General features: G+C 35.8%; 1 protein-coding gene across 2 annotated transcripts in view; it reads left to right on the top strand.

The window, feature by feature from the left end:
• Positions 1-27,063, top strand: part of ZNF280C (zinc finger protein 280C) — a 65,812-nt gene that overhangs the window by 23,195 nt on the left and 15,554 nt on the right. For both annotated transcript variants that reach the window (XM_054472314.2, XM_054472313.2), the window contains exons 4-13: positions 1,600-1,665; positions 1,766-1,902; positions 5,759-5,870; positions 8,779-8,949; positions 9,094-9,200; positions 14,720-14,937; positions 16,313-16,470; positions 17,650-17,750; positions 18,527-18,673; positions 24,883-25,014. In XM_054472314.2, coding sequence (XP_054328289.1) covers positions 1,600-1,665; positions 1,766-1,902; positions 5,759-5,870; positions 8,779-8,949; positions 9,094-9,200; positions 14,720-14,937; positions 16,313-16,470; positions 17,650-17,750; positions 18,527-18,673; positions 24,883-25,014 — 1,349 coding nt within the window. The remainder of the gene's footprint in view (positions 1-1,599; positions 1,666-1,765; positions 1,903-5,758; positions 5,871-8,778; positions 8,950-9,093; positions 9,201-14,719; positions 14,938-16,312; positions 16,471-17,649; positions 17,751-18,526; positions 18,674-24,882; positions 25,015-27,063) is intronic.

The following is a 27,063-nucleotide window of genomic DNA, read 5'->3' as shown; positions in this document are numbered from 1 at the left end:
TTATTAAATGAGCTAGATATATTTGGCATATTTATTGTTGATAGTAGAATAGAATATTCTCTTATTTCTAGTCACTGTGACAATTTTTATGCTGAAATATTACCATATTTCAAAATTATTACTCAAATCATCATATTGAAGCATGACAATTAAGATTCAAGTTGGATTTATATTGATTGTAGATGACTTAGCAGTACTCAACCAAAACAATGTGTATTCGTTTTAAGGGATTCTATCAAAAAGGGTATTGGGCCCACTAGAATTTCTTTTCTATATTGATAACTCAGAATTTAAGTGATTTTATTGATGTTTTATTTGTGAGCTATAAAATATTTTAGCATATGGGATCTCATCTAAATGTTTATATAGAACAACAATGAAGGTAGGGGAAGGAGAGGAAAAAACTTGTGATTGGTAGACTATAACCACCAAAAAGTAAAAATAGCTCTTAGTGGATTGAATAATACTTATCTTGAATTTCTGAATGAAAACATTATCAAGTTGTTTGAGGAGATTTTTCTTTTAGAAGACTTCTGTAATGTTTACTCATAGAGTACTGCATTTCTATGATCAGAAAGCAACCCTACTTTGGTGTGACCCTTCACTTAATAGAATTGTTTCATGAGATCTGATTCTTTTCTCTTTTCTTTCTTTTCTTTTTTTTTTTTTTTTTTTTTTTTTTTTTTTAAGATGGAGTCTCGCTCTGTCGCCCAGGCTGGAGTGCAGTGGCACGGTCTCGGCTCACTGCAAGCTCCACCTCCCGGGTTCACGCCATTCTCCTGCCTCAGCCTCCCAAGTAGCTGGGACTACAGGTGCCTGCCACCACGCCCAGCTAATTTTTTTGTATTTTTAGTAGAGACAGGGTTTCACCATGTTAGCCAGGATGGTCTCGATCTCCTGACCTCATGATCCGCCTGCCTCGGCCTCCCAAAGTGCTGGGATTACAGGTGGGAGCCACCGCGCCTGGCCGGGATCTGGTTCTTTTCTACTAGGAGAGAAAAAAGGAAAATTTTTGAGGTTTTATGGGATTTGTTAATGCTTTGTACCTTTTCCTGATAAGCAATTTCAAGCAAATCACTATTCTTCCAAATTTCAATTTGACCCCTCACTAACCTAGAAGTTACGGAGTTCATATGGGTACAAGGGTGTGCAATCTTAAACCGATCCAGAGGGTTTTGTGAGGCTCAAACTGACTTCTAGCGTAGTAAGAGATTTGAAACCCCTTACATTAATCAGATACTCTGGAACTCCAGGTTTAATTTAGTCTAATCAGATACTCTGGAACTCCAGGTTTAATTTAGTCTGTAGTCTCTGATAATTTCCTATGCAGAACTCAAGAGTAATGGTACAGAAAGTTAATCCAATCAGCCCTCCCATCATGAAACTTCCAGATTTTTAGAGGTGTGAATGTGGCACAGGATTGGGGAAGGGTTTGATTTCAAGTCACGGGAATCTGAATCTGTACACAACCCTGTCACCATTAAAGGAAAGAAATATACTTGAATTATTGGTTATGCAAAGATATATTTTTGGAGGAATTTTTCTATTAGTATATATTTCATTCACATAACAAATTTTAAAATAAATATAATTTTATAGATATTTTGAACAGAGGCCACTCCAGCTCATCTTCAAAAGGAATAAAGAGTGAGCCACACAGTCCAGGTACAGTATTACTGTAGTATTTCAATTTTAAAGTTAAATATTTTGATATAATTGGTTGTATAGAAATATATTCAATATGTTGTGTAATTTTAAAATACAGGTATTCCTGAAATATTCAGGACTGCAAGTCAACGCTGCAGAGACCCACCATCAAATCCAGTGGCTGCCTCGCCTAGATTTCATCCTGTATCTAAATCTTCACAAAGCTCTGTTACTGTTGAGAATGTGTCTAAACCTGTAAGTGTTTATAAAATTACACAATTAATTCAGGGACACATTGGCTATTATAATACTGAGTTAAAATTGTGATCTGTCAGCCGGGCACAGTGGCTCACGCCTGTAATCTTTGGTACTTTGGGAGGCCAAGGCAGGCAGATCGCTTGAGCCCAGGAGTTCGAGACCAGCCTGGCCAACATGGCAAGACCACATCTCTACAAAAATACAAAAAATTAGCTGGGCATAGTGGTGCACCACCTGTAGTCCCAGCTACTCGGGAGGCTGAGATGGGAGTATCGCTTGAGCCCTGGAGGTCAAGGCTGCAGTGAGCCAAGATCATACCACTGCATTCCAGCCTGGGTGAGAGGGTGAGATCCTGATTCAAGAAAAAAACAAAAGCCAACACAAACAAACCCAAAAAATTGTGAACTATCATAGCTAGTTACCATTTCAGTAGAAAAATAATCCCCATCTTTATGATATAACTCAACCAGAACCCAAAATAATAACTGCAGGAATTATCCAACATATTAATAAATCAGCTAATATGCTTAAATACAGTATTGAAAACTATACTGTCTAAATATGAGTGAAAAAGTGTGATCAGGTTGGGCATAGTGGCTTACACCTGTAATCCTAGCACTTTGGGAGGCTGAGGGAGGTGGACTGCTTGAGCTCAGTAGTTCGAGACCAGCCTGAGCAACATGGTGAAACCCTGTCTCTCTTTAATAAAAAAAGTAAAGGCTGGGCACAATGGCTCATGCCTGTAATCCCAGCACTTTGGGAGGCCGAGGTGGGTGGATCACCAGTCTGGCAAACATGGTGAAACCCTGTCTCTACTAAAAATACAAAAAAATTAGCCAGGCATGTTGGCGCATGCCTGTAGTCCCAGCTATTTGGGAGTCTGAGGCAGGAGAATCGCTTAAACCTGGGAGGCGGAGGTTGCAGTGAGCCGAGATCGCAGTGAGCCGAGATCGCACCACTGCACTCCAACCCAGGCAACAGAGTGAGACTCCATCTCAAAAAGACAAAAAACAACAAAATAAAAAATTAAAATGTATCACAACATGAATAATGCATAATGGCAACATTTTTAAGTAAATAAACTGAAACAAGTGTTCTTAAATTGGAAAGTGTTCTGAAGTCATTATTGCTGCTTATTCTGAAATCATACTTTCATAGTTTAGCTTTAAAAACTTTTAGTAAAAGTAATAGATAATGATAATACTTAACATTTACTGGCCTGTTAATATGTACAAGTCTTTGTTTTAATCTCATTTAATTCTTATGGCATCTTTATGAGGTAGGCACAATTTTTATTTATTTTTTTTTTTTTTTTTTGAGACGATGTCTTGCTCTGTCTCCCAGATGGGAGTGCAGTCACGCGATCTCAGCTCTCTGCAACCTCTGCCTCCCAAGTTCAAGAGATTCTCCTACCTCAGCCTCCCGAGTAGCTGGGATTACAGGCACGCACCACCACACCCAGTTAATTTTTGTATTTTTAGTAGAGACAGGGTTTCGCCATGGTGGCCAGGCTAGTCTCAAACTCCTGACCTCAGGTGATCTGCCCCCGCTTGGCTTCCCAAAGTGTGGAATTACAGACGTGAGCCACCACGCCCAGCTGAGATGGGCACTATTATTATTCCCATTTTATAGTTGAGGAAACTCAGGCTCAAGAGGATAAATGATTCACTCAAGGACACACAGCTGGTAAATGATGGATCTGGTATTTCAATCCAGGTTAACCCAGAATTTTAAAAATATGTGTATACACACATCCATTTATACATTTAAGCGTATACTTTATTTAGAGACAGGGTCTTGCTCTGTCACCCACTCTGGAATGCAGTAGCATGATCATAGCTCACTGCAGCCTCCAACTCCTGGGCTCAAGCAATCTTTCCACTTAGCCTCCTGAGTAGTTGGGACTACAGGCATGCACCACCATGCCCAGCTAATTTGGCTTTTAATTTTTTTTAGAGATGGGTGGGGGGTCTCACTGTGTTGCCCAGGCTGGTCTTGAACTCCTGGCCTCAAGCTATCCTCCATCTCAGCCTCCCAAAGTGTTGGGATTACAGGCATGAGCCACTGCACTCAGCCCCATTAAGTATGTACTTTTTAAATGGAAGCACTGCCTTAGAGCAGTGGTGTACCCTTATGGTTCCCTAAGTCTCTTTCAAGGGGTCTGTGAGGTTAAAACTATTGTAGACATTTGTGCTCTTCACTGTGTTGACATTGTAAAACTCTCCAAGTGATTGTAATGTGCAGCCAGAGTTGAGAATGACAGATATTCTCAAATGAATTGAGAATCCTACATAAGGAAATTTTATTTAAAAATTTAAATCTATTTCATTATCTGTATCTCAGTTCTTTCAGGCAGGGAAGGAGAATATTATTATTATCTCTTTTAAAGTGAGTATTATTATTATCTCTTTTAAAGATACAGCTTAAGGACACAGGCTTTGTAATCAGGCGGACCTTAGTTCTGATTCCAGCTCCTTCATCTGTAACAGGCTGGGTTGTACTGGGAACCTTAACTACAAGAAATTTTAGTTTACCTATTTATAAAATGTGAGATAATGTTAGGTCTTTATTAGTACTGTTATGACAACTATTAATATAATACATGTACTGTGAAAGAGGCAAGTACATTTTAAATACATAATTATTAGTGGCTCTTATTTCAGTTGGAAAGGTAAATAACTTGAAGCTCAGAAGTGGCTTGCCCAAGGTAACATAGTTAAATAAATGGACAGGTCTTCTGAATCTCAGCCTATTGCCTAGTCTGCCTTACTGTTAATATTTGTTATCTTTCTGAAATATTTTATGAGACATAAGAAATTCCCAATTGGAGAATTATTTAACAGGCTATTTGTTGAATAATGTGTCTGCTTTCTGAAATTGTGGTACTTAATTTATCAGAGATGTCACCTCAGAAAAGGTTGAAAGTGTTACCTTTATTCAGAGGAACTTCTGTTAACTATTTTTGGAAATTGCAAATGGATATTTTCCACTTTTAAACTTTTAAATAAAAAATATTTAGAGAAAATATTTACTTTGTGGTAAGATTGCACTTGGTTACAATTAAGTCATCGTCTAAAACCTAATCATCTCTCAAAGTGTAAGCACAAAACAAGCAAGCAAAATCTTTATATCCTCATTATAAAAGTAACGTGTAAGGAGGGATAGGTTAGAAAAGAGACAGGAAGGAATACATACTGTATTTTGATTTTCGTTTTCTGTAGATGGTTAGGGTGACATTAGAGTATGTCAGTCAGGGGACCATATTAATACATATTTGATATCTATTCCTCATTTTTCACTGAACATTGTACTGGGAACATTGTTCTTTGTCATTGGGTATTTCCCAAAAACATGATGTTATGTGATAGTATCATTTAATTTATTTAGTCATTTGTTTATTGTTAGACATACAGGTTTTCAATTTTTGCTATTATAAATCATTCTTCATTAAACATTTTCATTTCTTTAGCATAGATTCTTAGAAATGGAGTAATTGGAATAATTAGACCAAAGAATATGAACTTTTTTTAAAAAGCCCTTGATATAGATACTGCTAAAATTTCCTTGCAGAAAAGTTGTTCCAAAATATAACCTCTACTTTGCCAGTATTATTATTTTTAAATTTTAACATTTTATTTCAAACTAATTTTAGATTTACAGAAAAATTACAAAAATAATGCAGAGTTCCCATATACTCCTCACCCAGTAGATGCTAATTTTGGCAGAGACTAATTACTTTTGTGTTTTATACCATATTAGTAATTGAGTTATTAAGATTCTTTATAGTATTGACATACAGCTAAATTTATCTCTATAAAAGTTTATGAAACAAAATAATTGTAAATTTTTACAGGATTTTACAAAGAATTCACAAGTTGGATCGGATAATTCTTCAATTTTACTGTTTGACTCGACCCAGGAATCACTACCACCATCCCAAGACATACCAGCAATTTTTAGAGAAGGTTTGGTTTAGCGCTCTTTCACAAAAATTATAAAAAGAGACTTGTTGAATATACATATGGAATTGAATTTCTGTTTTGAAGCCCATACCTTCATGTTAAGTTTTTCATATATTATAACATGGAATAGAGCTAATCATCACTGAACGCCTTTCTTGGGTGATATATAAAATTGTATTTAGTGATAGAATGTTTTATTTATTTCTATTAAGTTGGCTAGCACATATTCTTTGCACTTTTTCACTTGGAACCGGCCATGGACTGAACAATCTTAATATAATTTCTGTGAGTCAAGGAAGTCCCCTGATGCCTTAAATACTCTGCGAAAACAAGTAGTAATTATTTGGAAGACACTTAATATGAGAAAAGGTGCATGGTTATAGTTGATTTCTCAATATGCTAATGTCTTTCTATTCAAATAAATGATGTGGATATGATAGTTAAATATGATTATAGAGTAGTATTGTAAAATGAAAGAACTAAAGAAACAGTGATTTCCACATGGTAAGTACTCAGTAAATATACTTTGATGTAATAATGGAAATTTTCCAATTGAAGTGTTACAGTTCTTTGATGTCCACCATAACAAAGTTCTTCATTAACCTAAAATAAATTAGTATGCCAATAGAAGAATTTTGTCTCATTGAAAAATTCCCTATAATCAAAGCAATTACTGTTCTCTATATTACCTAGTTTGATATGTTTCACTAAATGGAAAGAGGAACACAATTTTTTTGCATATGTAATTACTTACTCATAAATTAGTATATAACCTTTACCAAACCAAAACAAAAAAATTATAGTCATATGAGTGCCAAAAATATTTTCCCATTTTGATATTACTTGGTTTGACATTCACCTATCTAGGTGTCACTTATCTAGATAGTAAAATAGCCAAGAACCGAAACAAACAGAGAGATAAAATAGTTGTTTTAACTCGGGTTTTGCAAAGCACATGATCTTTATTCATAGAAAAACTGAATTCTTGAAGCTTCCAAAGGGTAAAGACAGTGACTCCTACTCTCTCTCTAAGATTAATACAGCAGAGAGTGGAACTTTGTCCTGAATAGTAAATAGGATTATAGTTGATTGGGAAGGTACAGGTTTAAGCCTTTATTCTAAAGATTTCTGTTTATCAAGTCATCTAACCTCTTTATACCACAGTTTTCTCACATTATTTTTCTCAAATAAAGCATTTATTCTCCAGACCTGAAATGAGCCATTTGAATATTAAATTTTAATTCTTGCTCTGTTTATCCCAGGGCTTCTTTGAGTCCCAAATAAAATATGTGGAAAGTGAAAAATGCATGATCAGTTTTAAAGGATTTGACAATAAACAGTTGTTAGAATGATAATCATGCATGATAATATGTGCTGTATGTTCAGAAGCATGATTAATGGACTCCTGTCTAAGAAGATCATGGAGAGTTCTTAGAGAAAGTTGGATTTGAGCTTGATTTTGAAGAATGAGGATAGGATTTTTATTAGCACAGATAAGAAGAGTTGAGGTAGGGAACACCGCAAGCCAAACACAACACAAATAAGTAAGCTAAAGGGTCAGGATTTAAAACTATTGAGCTCAGGTTGATTTTATTTAACTTAGATTTATCATGCTTAAAATAAGCATATATTAAAACAGTCTATTATCCAGCTGGTTATATAATCAGTTGCCTAGTCCAAAGTACTAGCACTCATTGGTTGTTCAAGTAACCTAAGCATCTCAGAAAAATGTTAGTAATTACACAAAAATTCGTCTTAGGTGCCTTCAATATAGCTGGCAGTAATTATGTGCTTTGAGGATGGAAAAAATCATTTCTGTTTAAGGAAAAAATCATTTTTATCTCAAAGAATGAAACACAGATTTAACAGAGGAACCCACTAATGTAATACTTATTTTCCTGGCATATATCTACTCTACTGCTTCTCCTATTAATGTACAGTTGTGAGCTTTTAAAACATGACATGCAGTTTTAGAACCCTTATCACAAAGTACAATCGTATATTATTTTCAAAAATCACTTTTGCTGGGTCTGGTTATAGCCTAAATAGCCCCACTTGTCTTGGGAATGCCCTGAATTATATAATCCTTTGGTCTTTAAGGTGGTGGCTCTCAAACTCAGAACTATCTTTAGCAATGAAATTCTTACTCAGATAAAATTTATGCAGAAATTAATAAAACGTAAAAGCAGAGTTTCTTTATCTGACATACCCATTATATTTTCTAAGATAGACCCATTGGATTAAGGGGAACATACTTTGAAAGTCATTATACTAACTCTAAACCTTTTCATATGAATGAGGTATTATCATTCAAGATTAGTTGTTTCTACTTTGTATATAGGGAGTAAACAAGGTAATTTAAACCACCTGTTAGGTTGTTAGGTGGAAAAAGAACCAACTTGAATTTTACATTACACATCTTAAGTTTTTTAAAAAACATTTAAAAGTGTTTCTCTAAACGTTTGGAATAAATTTTTTAAATATTTTACAAACTCAAATGCATTTAAGCATCTAAATATAAGTTGATGTGTACAAAGAGTATTCCCTGTGCTATAACTTTTATTTATTTTATTTAGCTTGGAATTTTTTGGTCTAACTTTTTTCATGATCCCTGTTTGTTTTCTTTATTTGAAAGCATTTTTAGAATTTGGGTATATAAAGTTTATTTTGTGAAGTAAAGATATGTAGTTCATAGTAGTAACTGTGCAATTTCTGCTTGCTCATATAAATTTTAATCATTCTTTATTGTCATTTGTATGATATGCTTATTAAATTATATTACCTTTAACTTAGTTCCAAACTGTTTTTGCTCAATTTTAAATGTACAGCCATTTTGGTAGCAGTTCTACATAAGCAATATTCCATACTGAAATATTTACAAATATCTTTCTCACTATTTAAATCTTTGTAGGTATGAAAAATACTTCATATGTATTAAAACATCCTTCTACTTCTAAAGTAAACAGTGTTACTCCAAAAAAACCAAAGACCAGTGAAGATGTTCCTCAGATAAATCCCTCCACTTCATTGCCTTTGATTGGCTCTCCTCCAATGACATCCTCCCAAGTTATGCTGTCAAAAGGTAAACATGAAATCTGACATGTAAAAAAAAATAGTATTATATATACATTTTAGAAATTGTGATGAATTTTAAAACCATTATTAGTGGTCATTTAAGGTTTTAAAAAGATGAATTTGAGTCTTAAAAGTCCTTAATTTATTGTAGGTACAAATACCTCATCTCCATATGATGCTGGAGCAGATTACCTAAGAGCTTGTCCAAAGTGCAATGTTCAGTTCAATCTTTTGGATCCTTTGAAATACCACATGAAGGTAAAATTTTTTTCAAAGTTCAGTTGTTAAAAATGTTTATAGATCCTTGAAAATATTAAAAATTGATATACAGTAATTGCTGGTTTATCTAGATATTTAGATAAGAAACCTCATATTGGCATTTCCATGTAACTTAAGTTAAAATTGATATTCACAGTGATTATATAAGATTTTAAAATCCTTTCCAATGATGAAATTTTTAAAATAAAGTTATGGATAGAACTGGAGGCCATTATGTTAAGTGAAATAAGCCAAGCATAGAAAGACAAATGGACGTTGTCACTCATACGTGAGAGCTAAAAAAGTTGATCTCATAGAGGTAGAGAGTAGAACAATAGTTGCCAGAGGCTAGGAAGGGTATGTGTGGAGGGGTAGGAGAAGAGGAAGAGAGATTGGTTATTATGCACAAATACACAGTTAGATAGAAGGAATAAGTTGTAATGTTTGGTGCAAAGTAGAGTGAAAAATAGGAGAGAGCACTTAGAATATTGCCAACGCAGAGACATGGTAGATACTCGAGGTAATGGATACCTCAGACATCCTGATTTGATCATTACATATTCTGTGCACTTAATATCACATGTACCCCAAAATAATTTATAAACGTATCAATTTAAATTTTTTAATTAAGTTCATATGCAGTACAGTGTATGCATATTGTATTTTATTTTTATTTATTTATTTATTTGAGACAGAGTCTTGCTCTGTCACCCAGGCTGGAGTGCAGTGGCACAATCTTGGCTCCGTGCAACCTTTGCCTCTCCAGTTCAAGCGATTCTCCTGCCTCAGCCTCCCGAGTAGCTGGGATTACACATAGCACCACCATGCCTGGCTAATTTTTGTATTTTTAGTAGAGACGGGGTTTTGCCATGTTGGCCAGACTGGTCTCGAACTCCTGGCATCAAGTGGATCCACTGGCCCCAGCCTCACAAAGGCTGGGATTACAGGTGTGAGCCACTGTGCCTGGCCTGCATTTTAATTTTAAATGAAAATAATGTACAAATTGGAATATTTTATTGACTAAATTATGCCATTCTCCAAACTTCCTGTAAAGCAGGTGTTTTATTAGGTGCTTAATCTTTTGTGTAAAGTGAAAGCTCCTTTAGTTTACCTTATTTTTTGCCTGTGGTGACATATCCATGTCGCATTACCCTGTGAAAACCTTATTTTTGCCCATGGTGACTTATGCATGTCACATTACCCTGTCACATTACCCTATGAAAACCTTAGTCATACATTTTAATTTTCAGCACTCAGAAATAAACTTCTAATGATGGAGCATTTCATATGAAATGATAGTTTTAACTCAATCCATAATATAGTTTATATAGTTATAAATGAATTCTAGCTTTCTATTAATATAGGAAGCTCTTGAAATTAGGTTTTAGGTAATTTTCACAGTACTAATGGAGTATGGGATTAAGGTAACACACCACTTAAAATATTTTAGTAGATATTACAGTATTCTGTTATGTGTGTATAAAGATAGTCTATATTCTCTTTGCATGCCCAATGTAAATGACAGGAAGGGGCAAAGGAGGCAAGAAAAAAGTCAGTGTTGATTATATGTGGGAAAGAAGTGATGAGAAGAGTACAAAGCAAAGAAGCAACTTAGAAAAAGGAATTGTTCACTATTTCAAAGATTGGCAAATTTTTATTAAAATTCGGCATTTTACAAAAAAGGAATTCTAAAATTGCAAATACAAATGTCTTTACTCTGATGCAAAACTATATTGAGTCTTTTGCTGTTTTCACCTCCGAGTGTGTTTGGGAAAGGGGAATCCAAGTCTCACATTACCACTATTTCCCTTGATATCTTCCAATTCTGTTTCATGGTGTTGCTCTTTAGGACATAGATGTATCCATCTCTTATGATTCATTGTGGGTGCACCCTTTAGCATTTTTGTAGTGTCCTTTTTGTCTGTTTAGTGCTTTTTGTTTGATATCAGGCTCACAACCCTTGCTTGCTTATTGTTTCCACCTGCCTGTTATATTCTTTGCTTATCCTTTTACTTTCAACCCTCCCAAATCACTTTGTTTTTGTTCTTTCTTGCTTTCACCAGAGTTTTTTCTTTTGTGATCCTATATGAAAACTTCTTTTCTTTTAGAAGTTGAGTTAAACCCATGTATATTCATTGGTAGGAGAAATTTAACTGGTCTTGATAGGTTTAATTGGTCTTAGTTTTTCACAATGCTTTGTTATGCTTTCTTTGTCCTTTTTTTTTTTTTTTTAAGTCTTTCACTTTGTGATTTTAGGAAAGTTTTTCTTTTGTTTTCCACCCTTGTTTTAGTGTGTAGTCTTGTCTTTATTTAACACTTTATTTAGTATTTATTTAGTATGTAGTCTTGTCTTTATTTAACACTTTATTGAGGTATGACTGACCTATAAAAATCTGTATTTAATGTATACAGCTCGGTGAGTTTGGAGCTAAGTATACATCCATGAAAACATTACAATTTGTGTCATAAACATAACCATCACCTTCAAAAGTTTCCTCCTACCCTCTTTATTATTATTACCTTTTTGTGATATGAACACAATAGAAAATTTATGCTTTTAGCAAATCTTTTTTTTTTTTTTTTTTTTTTTGAGACGGAGTTTCACTCTTGTTGCCCAGGCTAGAGTGCAATGGTGCAATCTCAGCTGACTACAACCACAACCTCCACCTCCAGGGTTCAAGCAATTCTCCTGCCTCAGCTTCCTGAGTAACTGGGATTACAGGCATGCACCACCACACCCAGCTAATTTCGTATTTTTAGTAGAGATGGGGTTTCTCCATGTTGGTCAGGCTGGTCTCGAACTCCCAACCTCAGGTGATCCGCCCACCTTGGCCTTCCAAAGTGCTGGGATTACAGGCATGAGCCACTGCACCTGGCCAAATTTTTTAAGTATGTAATACAGTATTGTTAACTATATGCACTATTCTATATAGTAGATCTCTAGGACTTACTCATCTTGAATAACTGAACCCACGTACCTTTTGACTAATACCTTCCCATTTTCCCCTCCCTCTAGCCCCTGGCAATCACAATTCTACTCTCTGCATCTATGAGTTTGACTATTTTAGATTCCTCATATAACAGAAATCGTGTAATATTTGTCTGTCTGTGACTGTCTTATTTTCTTTAGCATGTTTTCCAAATCCATACATGTTGGTGCAAATGAAAAGATTTCTTTCTGTTTTTATGGCTGAATAATATTCCATTTGTGTGTGTGTGTGTGTGAGTGTATATATATATATATATATATATATATATATATATATATATATATATATACCCCATCCTCCTCATCCATTTGTATATTAATAGACATTTAGATTGCTTTCATGTCTTGGCTATTATGAATAACCCTGCAATGAAGTCTACCTACATGGGAGTACAGATGTCTCATTGGGATTCCAATTTCAATTCCTTTGGGCATATATACAGAAGTAGGATTACTGGATCATATGGTAGTTCTATTTTTAACTTTTTGAGAACCCTCCCATGTCTTCCATAGTGACTGCACCAATAACATTCCCATCAACAGTGTAAAATGGTTCCCGTTTTTCCACATTCTTATCAGCACTTATCTTTTGTCTTTTTGATACAGCTGTTCTAATAGGTGTGAGGTGATAGCTCATTGTAGTTTTGGTTTGCATTTTCCTGATGATTAGCGATGTTGAGCACCTTTGCACATACGTGTTGGCTACTCATGAGTCTTTTGTCTATTCAATTCCTGTGCCCATTTTTAAATTAGTGTATTTGGTTTTTTGCTATTGAGTTGTAGGAATTTCTCATATATTTTGGATTTTAACCCTTTCTCAGATAGTTTCTCCTATTTTTTTCTCCAGTTATTCTTAGAGAATTCTAGAGAAATTCTACAACTGTAAAATATACACAATAAATAAATTAGTTTTATCTCATTGGATAAAAAAGGCTTACGTATGAAAGTATTCCACATTAGGATCAGTTTATATGATGTCTTGATTTTATTCATGAGGTAGATTTCCCCTTCAGATATTTAGGCATTCTAGATAGAATATGTTGAGATATTCAAAATGTAACTGATGCTTCTTTCTTTGTGTCCCACACATTTTCTAGCATGGTAAGTCTGGAGAATGGCAGGTTAGCTGTGCTCAAAGTCTAGTTCCAACCAGGCTTCACTTAAATATTACTGTGTTATTTGATAATCAAGCTTATACATAATGGCATGTAAAACTACCTTTTAAGCTTTTTTTTTTTTTGAGACGGAGTCTTGCTCTGTCACATGGGCTGGAGTGCAGTGGCGCGACCTCAGCTCACTTCAACCTCCGCCTTCCGGGTTCAAGCAATTCTTCTGCCTCAGCCTCCTGAGTAGCTGGGACTACAGACACGTGCCACCACGCCCGGCTAATTTTTTTGTATTTTTAATAGAGACGGGGTTTCACCATATTGGCCAGGCTGGTCTCGAACTCCTGACCTCGTGATCCGCCTGCCTCAGCCTCCCAAAGTGCTGGGATTATAGGCATGAGCCACCACACCCAGCCTAAGCTATTTTTTTTTTAATTATTGTAGATTCAGGGGTATATGCGCAAGTTTGTTAACAAGGGTATATTGCATGATGCTGAGGTTTGGACTTCTACTGATCCTGTCACCCAAATAGTGAACAATAGTACCCAATAGGAAGTTTTTCAGCCCCTGCCTTCCTCCCTCCCGACTTTTGGAGACCTCAGTGTAGTTTCCATCTTCATGTCTGTGTATACCCAATGTTTAGCTTCCACTTAGAAGCTTCCACTTATAAGTGAGAACATAAGATATTTAGTTTTTTGTTTTTGTGTTAATTCATTTAGGATAATAGCCTCCAGCTGCATCCATGTTGCTGCAAAGGACGTTATTTCATTCTTTTTTATGGCTGTGTAGCATTCCATAGTGTATGTGTACCACATTTTCTTTATCCAGTCCACTGTTGATGGGCACCTAGGTTGATTCCATGTCTTCACTATTATGAATAGTGCTGCAGTGAACATACAACTGTAGGTGTCTTTTTGGTAGAACGATTAATTTTCCAGTGAGTATATACCCAGTGATGAGATTGCTGGGTCAAATGGTAGTTCCATTTTTAGTTCTTTGAGAATCTCCAAACTGTTTCTACAGGGGCTCAACTAATTTACATTCCTACCAGTGGTGTATAAGCATGTAAGCTGTATCTTGACACAGATATGAAATGGGTGATTTTGGGCCAAGAAAAAAATTGTTATTAAATATTTACATCTAAAAAGAAAAATTGCAAGGAAAAAATATTAGATATATAAACATCCCTGATCTTAAGGTTTTCAATTTGTTATTGAAGTTATTCCTTTATTAAGATAGTGGGTGTTTATTGTTTGAATTTTTTTAGAATATGTGAAAATGGAAGCCACAATTTTGGTATCTTTCTAGATACATTGCCAAGCGTAGTTTTATATCATCTGACCTTAGATGTAAACACAATCATTTTTTGGTATCTAATCTTTAAAAGAGCTATAGACGAGGCTCATATTTTTTTCCTCTTTCAGCATTGTTGTCCAGACATGATAACTAAATTTTTGGGAGTAATTGTTAAATCAGAACGTCCATGTGATGAAGACAAGACTAATTCAGAGACAGGAAAGTTGATCATGTTAGTCAATGAGTTTTATTATGGAAGGCATGAAGGAGTCACTGAGAAAGAGCCAAAGACTTACACAACTTTTAAATGCTTCAGTTGCTCGAAAGTTCTTAAAAATAATATTAGGTATGTAAATATTTATTTTTATTTCTGTTTGAAAGTTGGGATATGACAGATAAGAATATAGTATCTTTACTTTGCTCTGCCATCCTCGGTAAGTAATTCTAATATTTTCTACTAAGAACAGAGGCAGATTATCATGTTGAAAAGCTTTTGTTCCTTCTTGTATTTTAAGAGTTTGACTCCAGGATCCACCTAGTTGTATTGTTTTCAGATAGCTTAAGAAAAGACAAAATGTATTTTAATTTAGGGGAAAATTACTTCTTTTCCCTACATTTATTACTGAACTAGGCAGTTTCATGAGAAACTTGTATTTTCTAGCTGACTTTGAATCTTACTTTTCTTCATGTCACAAGAAGAACCCTATGCAGCATGACCTCCTCCATACTAACCTTATTTAAAGCTCAAATTTTTCAATTTTAAAATAAATTTCAGGCGTTTACCAAAACCAAAGAGAAGTGTTTTGGAGGTGTGAAAAAAGACAAAAACCCAAACCTTCACAATGATTGCTATGTAGGTTGATGACATTATCACTTTGTTTCAAGATTATTTTCTTTAGTGATTCATAATAATTGTAAGTAGTTGACCCAGTCTTAAAACTGTTGTTTACATTGAATAACTTTACTTTGAAATTCAGCAAAAAGTTTTAGTAAGCCCTTTGAAAATGGTATGTCCATTTATATTGTACTCTCTTCCATTGAACATCATAGTTCCTTCTCTTCAGAAGCCTTTTAGAGAAGCTGAAATAGCAGAAGGTAAAACTGAAAAATAGATGGTGCTACAAAGGGCACAGCCTGCTAAGAAAAATGAATAGTTTGTGCTAACAGTAAGCCAGTATAATTAGATAAAACAAAAGGTTCTTGTAATTATAGTCATTAAAATTGCTGTTGCATGCATTTAGAAACCAAGACACAAATAAAAATATACCAGCAGTTTGTCTTTTGAGCAGCTGAAATCTTCAAAGCTTTCAAAGATTTGTCTCTTCACTGTAGCTGCTTTTGGTGGTAGGGTTTCCGTCCTTTCAGTATTTTATTTTAAAATGTGAATAGTATTTCATGTATGGAAAAGAAGCCTGCTATTTCTCTTTGCTAAAAAAAATTTTAAATCTAAAATAATGATAAAGTGTTACAGCAAATTAGTGATGTTTCATACTACTACATTAATGGATTATTTTAAGAACAAAGATAAAAAAACCTTACTGAACCACTTAATGAAAGTAAATTATTTAAAGTAGACACTTTCTAGAGGGCTTTCAGGCCTTGGAGATGTTATTTTGAGTCATAGAATTACATTTTAAAAATTTAGGTTCAGAGACTTATTTGTGAGGTTTTTCTTTGGTTATAAGTCTGAATTTTTGCTCTTATTGGCAAATTGTTTGTAGGTTTATGAACCACATGAAACATCACTTGGAACTTGAGAAGCAGAACAATGAAAGCTGGGAAAACCACACCACCTGCCAGCACTGTTACCGGCAATATCCCACACCCTTCCAACTGCAGTGCCACATTGAGAGTACACACACTCCCCATGAGTTTTCTAGTAAGTGAAAGTTTCTTTGGAATCCTGAATATTATTGACTTTGATCATCCGAACTGTGAGGAAACCTTAAAAATTCTGACAGAAAAAAATAAGAAGTAGACTTTGTAATATGAGGGCAAAATTGAAAAAAAAATCATAACTTTTATAAACTTAGATGAAATGTGTTCTAAAGCCAGGTGTGATGGTGCATGCCTATACGCCCAGCTACTGAGGAGGCTGAGGCAGGAGGATCACTTGAGCCCATGAGTTCAGTACTATAGAATGCTACGATCAATTGCACTTGTGAATAGCCCACTGCCTGGGCAACATAGTAAGACCCTGCCTCTACAAAAAAAAAAAAAAAGTAGAAGAAAAAAAATTGTTAAAATTGAAGTCCCTTGGTTGGGGGCAGTGGCTCATTCCTGTAATCCCAGCACTCTGGGAGGCCGAGGTGGGTTGATCACCTGAGGTCAGGAGTTAGAGACCAGCCTGACTAACATGGAGAAACCCCATCTGTACTAAAAATACAAAATTAGCCGGGCAAGGTGGCGCATGCCTGTAATCCCAGCTACTCAGGAGACTGAGGCAGGAGAATCACTTGAACCCAGGAGGCAGAGGTTGCGGTGAGCCGAGATGGCACCATTGCACTCCAGCCTGGGCAACAAGAGTGAGACTCCATCTCAAAAAAATAAAATAAAATAAAATAATTGAAATCTTTCTTATAAACAGTTCATTAGTGGAAACTTCCTTGGCACATGCATTGTGTGTAGGGGACTAAATTAGAACACCCAGATTCCATGGTTTTCAAATTTGAAATCAATTGTCTTGATTTACACTTTAGACAAAAGTTAACTACAATGTTAAGATTTAGAGTCTGAGAAGTGGACAAATTTGGTTCAGATTCCAACTTTGCCTCTTACTACAGCTGTGAGATCTCAAGCAAGTTACTTAATTTTTCTGTGCTTCTGGTTCCTCATCTGAAAAATAGGAATAAAAATAACAGAACCTTCCTCAGTGATGTTACGAGAATTAAAAAGCTAATATATCCTTGGAACAGCATTACAGAGTCAACAGCTATAGAATTGTTAGAACCACATCACTATTACTTCTACTATTATTATTACTTGTTGTGGATGTACAAAATGAATCTTTTTTTATATACATCCTTAAATGGTATAATGTGTTTTTTTCCACTTTCAGCTATTTGCAAAATCTGTGAATTATCATTTGAAACAGAGCATATTCTTTTACAACATATGAAGGACACCCATAAACCTGGTGAAATGCCATATGTTTGCCAGGTACACACACATTTTATTGTGTAGTTAAGTGTTTGTTTAATTTTCATGTGCCATGAAATAGTATTGTTCTTTTGATTTTTTAAAGCCATATAAATAAAATTAGTTACTATGCTAAAATTGAAGACCCTCTTCATTAGTGGAAACCCCCTTGGGTTTAACTCATGCATTATAAGTAAAGGGGTGGAGTAGATTTTGCCTGTGGGTTGTGGTTTGCTGACCTCTGTGCTAGATGAGGAAATGCCCTACTAGAGAAAGACAAATATGTGGGTTATCATATAGGGAAAATTATAGATATGCTAGAGAAATAGGAAAATCTCTTAGTTATAGAAAACCAAATTAAATGCTTTGGGATCAGTGTTCCAGAATTTGAAGTGACTTCCAGTAACGAGGAAGTGAGATGAAGATAAATTGACACTGGCATAGCATGGATGCTATTTAAAATCTAAAGAAGAGAATACTCTGTTTTATATAGCAGGAAAAACTTTTTAGAACAAGATTTGGCAGAGCTTGAAAATTCACATCAAGATAGGGGGTGGTAGATTTGAAAAGAAGAAGAGAGTCTTACTGTGTTTTGGAATATATGCCTAAACTTTGAAAGATATCTTTCAAAGGTTATCTTTATTACTTGCAGTAATATGATTCTTGGTTGTATAGGCAGCAGAGCTGGACTAGTAGTACGTGTTCTTCCAAACAGATGACCCGTTATTGCTACTTTGATTGTAATTGCAAGAAGTTATAAAATTTCAAGTTAAACTAAGCCTTCTTTATATTTCTAGGTTTGCCAGTTTAGATCATCAACATTTTCTGATGTAGAAGCTCATTTTAGAGCAGCCCATGAAAACACTAAGAACTTGCTATGTCCATTTTGCCTCAAAGTTAGTAAAATGGCAACCCCCTACATGAATCATTACATGAAGCATCAGGTGAGATTAAGCAGTTCTTATTTGTTCATGTTGTCTTAGTGAAAAGATATAGATCTATATGTATAGATCTATAGCTACATCTATATCTATCTATAACTTAGAACATTGGTTAGATTTGTTCTGGACAGAAAGCAAAGTTCTGAATGACACAATTAATTTATAATTTATGCTGAATAACTTGTGAAACTTTCACTTACTTTCCTTGCTTGCTTTCTGGTGACACTGAGAATCATAAATAGTCAAAGTTCTGAAAGATAGCTAGAAATAGGAACCCCAAAGTGGAGGAAAAAACAGAAGATTCATGAAATATTTAGGTTAGATATTTCAGGACCTAAGGGTGGTGGGACTGGGAATGATTTTGAAGGTGCTTATCAAGAGCAGGAAAAAGAATAAGTTTGAATGGAGGAACATAAGATTAAGGACTCATAACCTTGTATTTTCCTCTTTCTCTTGAAATCTTATTTCTACTTTCTAGCCCACTTTTTATTATGAGACATGTGGTTGTCATCAGTGACCCAGAATTGACTTTTGTAGCAGCCAGTAACAAAGGAAACAGCAAGAACACTTATGACCAGATATGTGAACTATACTAGAGAACTATATTTAGGTTATAACTTACTTTGTGACTTTTGCCAGTTCTGCTGTATAATTTCTGGGATACCAGTATTGATGCCTTGCATCTTTCCCTTGAATTCTGATTTTATGCTTACTGATTCTTTTCCTCAATTAGAGCATCCTGTGGGCTGAAAACTTTGATGAAACAGTGGACCTATTCTTGAGTGTTTGAAACATCAATAGTGCCTTTGGCAAAATCAGAAGTCAACGGATTTACTAAGTCTGGTCATGTAATCAAGTTTTGCCTCCTCACTGATCAGCTCATTACATTTTCGTAGTATTGATTACATTGTCTCGGCAAGTTCATTCAGTACTGGCACTAACGTGGCCCTTGATTGTAGTCACTGGATGATCATGAAATCAACTTGTAGTTGTTAATTGGAAAAAAAAGTCATAAAAATAGAATTTCCAAACACATTCAGATTACCTGTGTTATGACTTGGATGGTATCAGTGTCTGTTTTTTGTTTGTTTGTTTGTTTGTTTGTTTTAATCCTGGTAGGCCATCTCACTCTTAAAAATCTTTGGCAAAATCTTTCTAGGGTTTCCACCAACAGTGTTCACTCAGATGTTAATAAGTGTTCCCCTCTTAACTTGTTCCTGGTGAAAGAAATTTAGTGAATGGCTGGATTTACGAAATTCATAGGGGTGTTTTTTGTTTATTTTTAACAACAAGACTTTTCAGAGCTTTTAATATGCTAATACTGTAAATCTCTAAGCAAGGGACATAGTATGTAATAGTCCTCAAACATTTTAACCTTTGAGCCCTTTATTTGCACAATACCTATTAACATTTCTTGAGGTATAGAGTTTGGGAAACACTATTCTTGGTGGTCTGTATTTCATTTTTTGGCCTTCAATTTTGAAAAGAAGAATGGAACATAAGCAGTATCTCTGACTAATTATGGGTTTTTTAACATAATTCTTTCCCTTGTGCTTTACTAAGCTCCAGAGTGACATAGATGTAGGTTTGAAGGGAGTGATAACATACTTAGACAGGTAAGAAAGACATAGTGAACCTACTTTGTGAGCTGTGTCTTATAAGTGGTTTATCTGATCTGTAGTCATTCTTCATACCCTAAGTTGTATGCCTTAACTTGCTGTATGTTTTGGAAAGAGTTACCCAACAGGTCTGAGTTGCTCAAATATTGCACAATTTCAGAAGTGCCTGCTTGTATAACTGGCCCTTGGCTAAATCTTGGAAATTGAGCTCCTAAAATGTTCTCTATGTTATTAACTGATAAGAGTGTTTTACATGCCTGGAACCTTGAGCCATGTTGTACCAGTTAGTCAAGAAAATTCGCACAAAAAAATACGGTTATGGTGACCACCTGCTTTTCTTGCAGTGGGAGGAGTCGTCTGAAAATTTGGTGGCTTACCTCCATAAAAAACCTAAGCTCTTAGACTCAAGAGAGCTTTCCCATCAAGCAACATTTTATACGTGTTGCTGCAGTTCATTGCTGAGGGATTAAGTGTGTCCTATGTGACTCCATTGGAATAGAGCTCTTAGAAATTGGCGCCTGGTAATCCTCTAGAAGCTATCCAGTATACCGTTTTCCTTTATTAAGCCTGCTCTGTACCCTTACACTGTAATAAAACATAGCTGTGAGTATAACACTAAGTCCTATCGATCCTTCTGCTGAATCATCACATCTGGGAGTAGTCTGAGGGACCACCGAGGTGCCACAGGTGCTGTCTTAGTCTGTTTGAGCTACTATAACATGCTATTATACCATTGACTGGGAAACTTAAACAACAAGCACTTATTTCTCTCTGTTATAGAGGCTGTAAAGTCCAAGATCAGGGCACTAGCGGTTCAGTGTCTGGTGAGGACCTGCTTCCTTGTTCATAGGTGGCCATATTCTCACTGTGTCTTCACATGGGGGAAGGGGTGGAGAGGGCTCTCTAGGGTCCCTTTTATAAGGACACTAATCCCATTTATGACAGCGCCACCATCATAATCTAATTAGTTTCTGAAGGCTCCACCTCCCAATATTATTACATTGAAAATTAGGATTTCGCCATATGAATTGGGGGGCGGAGGGGACACAAGCATTCAGTCCATTTCAGGTGCTGAATTTTTTTGTTAAGTTTGGAGTACCTGAAGAGTAAACAGTCAGCAGCGAAGAGGTAAGATTCTATTGATGAGAAGGATCATCAGACTTCTCTGAAGGTATTTGCAGTTTGCATAATTATTCACAAAAGACTCAAAAACCTGAGCTGACCAGTATTATAAGCTTATAACTGAGATGGCATTAGTGCAATTTTATATAATAAGAATTATTGACTCTGGTTTATTTTATTCTTTTTGAAAACTTTGATTGCAACTTTTTCCTAAAAATAATATGTTACTATGTCTTGAGTGATTTTGGAGTTAGCAATGCAGTTTATACATTTTTTAACAAAGGACGAAAGACTGCACATGTGTTAAATGTCTTCATTAGCTCTTTAATAATAACAATAAGCAGTTAACATACAATAATCACTTACCATTTGACAGCCACTGGTGCTTTTACATGCATTATCTTGTTTAATCTTCACAGCCACCCTATGAGGCAGGTATATGATTGTTTTCATTTTATAGATGAGGAAACAAAGCTTTATAGAAAGTAATTTGCCCAGTGTCACATTCCCTAATAAATGGTGGAGCCCAAAATTGATTTATAGCCCAAGCTTCCACCGCAGACTCATATTCCACATTTACATTAGGTCTAAAGGCAGAAATTACAGATAGTTACCCTTGAAAATCCCTCAAATTGGCCAGATGCAGTGGCTCATACCTGTAATCCCAGCACTTTGGGAGGCCAAGGCAGGCGGATCACCTGAGGCCAGGAGTTTGAGACTAGCCTGGCCAACACGGTGAAACCCTGTGTCTACTAAAAATAAAAAATTAGCTGGGTGTGGTGGTGCATGCCTGTAATCCCAGCTACTCGGGAGGCTGAGGGGGGAGAATCGCATGAACCCGGGAGGCAGAGGTTGCAGTGAGCCAAGATCATGCCACTGCACTCCAGCCTGGGAGACAGAGTGAGACTCCATCTCAAAAAAAAATTCCTCATATCACCCAAAAACCATATAGTATGCATGTCAAGAAGTTCAACACTTAACTTTTTCTCTACCCTTGGAACAAGTTACTGTTTCTTTGGTTAAACATTATTTTAAAAATGTATTAGTTGGACACAGTGGCTCACGCCTGTAATCCCAGCTCTTTGGGAGGCCGAGGAGGGTGGATCACTTGAGGTCAGGAGTTCGAGAACAGCCCGGCCCCATCTCTAAAAATACAAAATTAGCCAGGTGTGGTGGCAGGTGCCTGTAATCCCAGCTAGTTGGGAGGCTGAGGCAGGAGAACTGCTTGAACCCAGGAGACGGAGGTTGCAGTGAGCCGAGGTCGCGCCATTGCACTCCAGCCTGGGCAACAAAAGCAAAACTGTATCTCAAAAAACAAACAAAAAAAAGTATCATCCGTGATCATTAGCACAATGCAAGCATACATACATAAGAGGGATATGCAGGACTTGAGTCCAACTAAGGGAATAGTAGATTAATGTCTCCCATCTTGGGGCTCTGGACAAATAAATACTCACTGAATGAAATGGCAGACACTTTGAACTAGTTAAATTGTGCCTGCTGCTCATTTGTACTCTTGTCAGTCTCTTGCCTCACTTTATTTCTTTATTTAACAAATATTTGAGTGCCTAATATATGCCAAGGACTGTTTTAGGTACTGAGGATACAGAAGTAAGCAAAGCAAGGTTTGTACTCACTGAAATAATGCATCATGGTAGAGAAGGGTGTGTGTGTGTGTGGTGTCTGAATGCATATGTATGCCAGCTGATGGTAAGTACCATGGGAAGAAAATAAAGGTAGATAGGGAGTGCCAAGGCTCAGGTGAAGGAGTGGTTTCTGTTTTTTAAATGGTGTGGTCAAAGAGGGCTTCTCCAAAGGGAATAAGAGAGTAAGTCATGTGGCTTACTCATCTGGGAGAGAATGTTCCAAGTAGAGGGAACAATAGGTAGGCAGTGAGGTGAACATATACCTAGGATATTCAAGGAAGAGCAAGGAGGCCAGTGTGGCTGGGGCACAGTAAATAAGTGAGAGGAAAAGTAGTAGGAGATGAAGTTGTAGCAATAGAATGTAAGCCAGATCATTTGAGGACTTGTAAGCCAGAGTCAGGATTCTGGAGTGTTATGGAAAGCCATTTGGAGGGTTTAACCATGTGAAAGATCTGTAACATTTTAAGATCACTCTGACAGCTATGGGAAGAACAGACTGTAGAAGGAGAAAGGATGGAAATAGGGAGAAGATAGGAGGCTTTTGCAAGAGTCCTCGTAAGTGGCTCAGACAAGTATAGTAGCAATGATTGGAGGTGATGAGAAATTGAAAGATTATAAATGTTTTTTTTAAGGTATCACTGACAGATTTTATTAATTTGTTGAATGTGGGATGTAAGAGAAAGAGAAGAGTTGAGAGTGACCAAGTATTTTTTGTCCTGAGCAGCTGCAAGAATTTAGATCCCATATACTGAGATATTGGGAAGAGTAGGGAAGGAACAGATTTTGTGCCCTTCCCCACTCAGGATGAATGAGAGGGAATCTAGAGTTCAACTTTTTGTCCATGTTGATTTGAAATACCTATTAGACATCAAGAGATGTCAAGTAGGTGGTGGGTGAATGCTATTTAAAGCCATGAAACTGGATGAGGTATAGGTATAGGTAGAGAAAAAATTTGTGGGAACTGTACTCTGCAGAAACATTCTATCCATCATCTTAATTTGCTGTCTATTACTTGGCTGAGATTTTCTTCTTTCCCCTTCTCTCTTGAGCACCTACAGGTATATCTGTTTGTGTTTACTGTACCTATGGTATGATCCAGTACACCACACTTCTAAAATAGTCTGAAGATCAAACTAAAATAGTAATGCAAACACCTTATGTTTATATATTGCTTTGAACTTTGTAAAGTGCTTTTATTTAGCAAATGCCTTTTATGCACCAATACTAGATACTTTCATACATGCTACCTCGTTTGGTTTTCCTAAAAGATTGTTTGTGTTTTATATGCAAATTATGAGCTGGTGGAGATACATCTTTAAAGAAAGCTTTCTTTTGTATTTGTATGTTGTTCTAAATTTATAATAAATATTAAATACATTTTAATTAATGAGAACATATGCATAAAGATTGCAGTTGTATAGTAGAAAGAACACTAACCAGCTATGGGCAAGTGCAAATTTCTCTTGGGTCCCATTTCCCATTGGTAAAATAGTAATGGGACTAGGTTTGAGGAGGGATTTAGTCAAGGGTTTCTCAAACAGTAGATTGGGATCCATTCTTATTTATGCCTCTACAATCAGTATAGAACTTTTCCAATTAAAATCTAATTATATACTTTTTATGTTTGATCCTTATATGGTAACTAATGCTTTTGAAACTCAAATACTAACACGAGTACTTTTAAATAATAGATCATTTTGAATTGTCTGTGGTGGGAGATGGTAAAATTCTGGTTGTAAATTTATTTAGATTTTAGAATTAAGAGCAATTTCAGCTCCTAGGATTTGTGGTGGTGGAAGTTATATCTAATATTTTCTGTAAACAGAAAAAAGGAGTTCATCGTTGCCCAAAATGCAGACTACAATTTTTGACCAGCAAGGAGAAAGCTGAACATAAGGCACAGCATCGTACATTTATAAAGCCTAAAGAACTAGAAGGATTGCCTCCTGGAACAAAAGTGAGTTTGTGAGGAGGTTTTTGGTGGTTTTTTTGCACATTCTATTAATTTTTTTATGTTTTTTTTTTTATTATGGATAGAAGGAATAAGATCTAGTGTTAGAAAGCTCACTAGGGCAACTGTAGTTAACAATAATTTATTGTATATTTCAAAATAACTAAAAGAGTGGAATTGGAATGTCCCTAACACAAATAAATGATAAATACTTGAGGTGATGGATACCCCAGTTACCCTGATTTGATCATTATGTATTGTATGCTTGTATTAAAATATCACATGCACCCCAAAAGTGAGTTTTAAATATGCTGTATTTTTAACATTTTGTATGATAATAGAAACTACTGCCTGGTTTTATCTGTTGAGTATAATATTAAAATTGACCTCTGATTGTTATTAAGACTTTAGGTTTTATCATTCTTATGCTTGTAAAGAAAAACTTCTAACCATTGTTTTTTTTAGTTGATTGACGTGGTTTGTTGGAGGGGTATTTCTAGTGCAACTAGATTGTAGACTAAGTTGGCAGGTCGTTTCAGTGTTCTGTAGGCTGTTTTTGAGCTATTCCATTTGTCAATGTGTATGTCTTTTTCAGTTGCTAGACTATAAGATATTTAAGATCAGGAATTATATTTAATTTATCTTTGTGTCCCCAGCATCTGTCATAGTGCCTTGAATGCCATAGGTTTGTTGAAGTTAGTATTACTAATCTGCTCTCAGAGAAGCAAGTTTTGCTCCCGGATAGCATAGCATTGCTATTTTTCATGAGCAAGCACACATCAGACTACAAATTTCTTTCTCCTTGTTTGCCTTATATACATACGTTTTCTCTGACTTTTTTTTTTTTTTTTTTTTTTGAGACAGAGTCTCACTCTATCCCTCAGGCTGGAGTGCAGTGGCGTGATCTCAGCTCACTGCAGCCTCCGCCTCCCGGGTTCAAGTGATTCTCGTGCCTCAGTCTCCCAAGTAGTTGGGATTACAAGCATGCAGCATGATGTCCAGCTAATTGTTTGTATTTTTAATAGAGACCGGGTTTCGCCAACATGGCCAGGCTGGTCTCAAACTCCTGGCCTCAAGTGATCTGTATGCCTCGGCCTCCCAGAGTGTGGGGTTACAGGCATGAGCCACCACGCCTGGCCCTCTGACTTCTTTACATAAAGTTAGCTCTTGAGTATTTTCTCCAGTGAAGAGATAGATAATCCAAGGTGAGATAATCCCTAAACATTTGTATTTCACTTTGAGTACATACTTTTGAATGTGAGTATGTCTGCTATTTAAATTAACAAAAATAATATAAAACAATTATCTGAGTATCTAGCGTAAGATAAACCATCTGGCATCCTTCCGTGCAATCCATTTGTTCCATGTTGGTATTAGACATGCAGAATATTAATGTAGGCAGTACAATCCTCTCTCACATCTTCCTTTATTAATAAGATGCCAATAGTAATGATAATATTGATAATAATGATACTGTATGTCTTATAGCACTTTAGAATTAAGTGTTCAGTGTGCCTTTCCATACATTTTATTATTTAACCTATGTGGTGATCCAGTGAGATAGACAAGACAGGTATTATCCCCATATTAGAGATGAAGAGGCTCAGAGAGGCTAAATTCCTTACTCAAGGTCATGTAGCTAGGAAGAGGTAGTACTAAGATTGTTAAACTCAGGTCTTTTGACTTCTACTCTAGTGCTTTCAAAACATGTATTTTCTTTTTGCAAGCTAACAAGTTCTGCTTCAGTGCTTTTCTATACCACATATATTTCATAGGACTTCATAGAAGCTGTTCTTCAAGTACATGGGGGGAGTGTAATCAAATGATTAAAGAGAATGTTAGTGGGTGACTTTTCTATTATTAACCAATAGATACAAACATTTTCTTTTTCCAAATAGTAAATGATAAATTTTATATGTTACCATTAAGGAAATTCTGAGCATTATTATAACCACCATGCTGTGTGATGAATTGATATAAGCTCCACCATAACCTTGGAGGCAGAAATCATGCCCCCTGATCCCCCAGGAAGAGGTCACATTTACTGAAAATCTG

Source organism: Pongo pygmaeus, chromosome X (assembly GCF_028885625.2).
Source record: "Pongo pygmaeus isolate AG05252 chromosome X, NHGRI_mPonPyg2-v2.0_pri, whole genome shotgun sequence".
NCBI lineage: Eukaryota > Metazoa > Chordata > Mammalia > Primates > Hominidae > Pongo > Pongo pygmaeus.
Note: the sequence above shows the minus strand (reverse complement) of the source record. Positions and strands in the feature narration are given on the sequence as shown.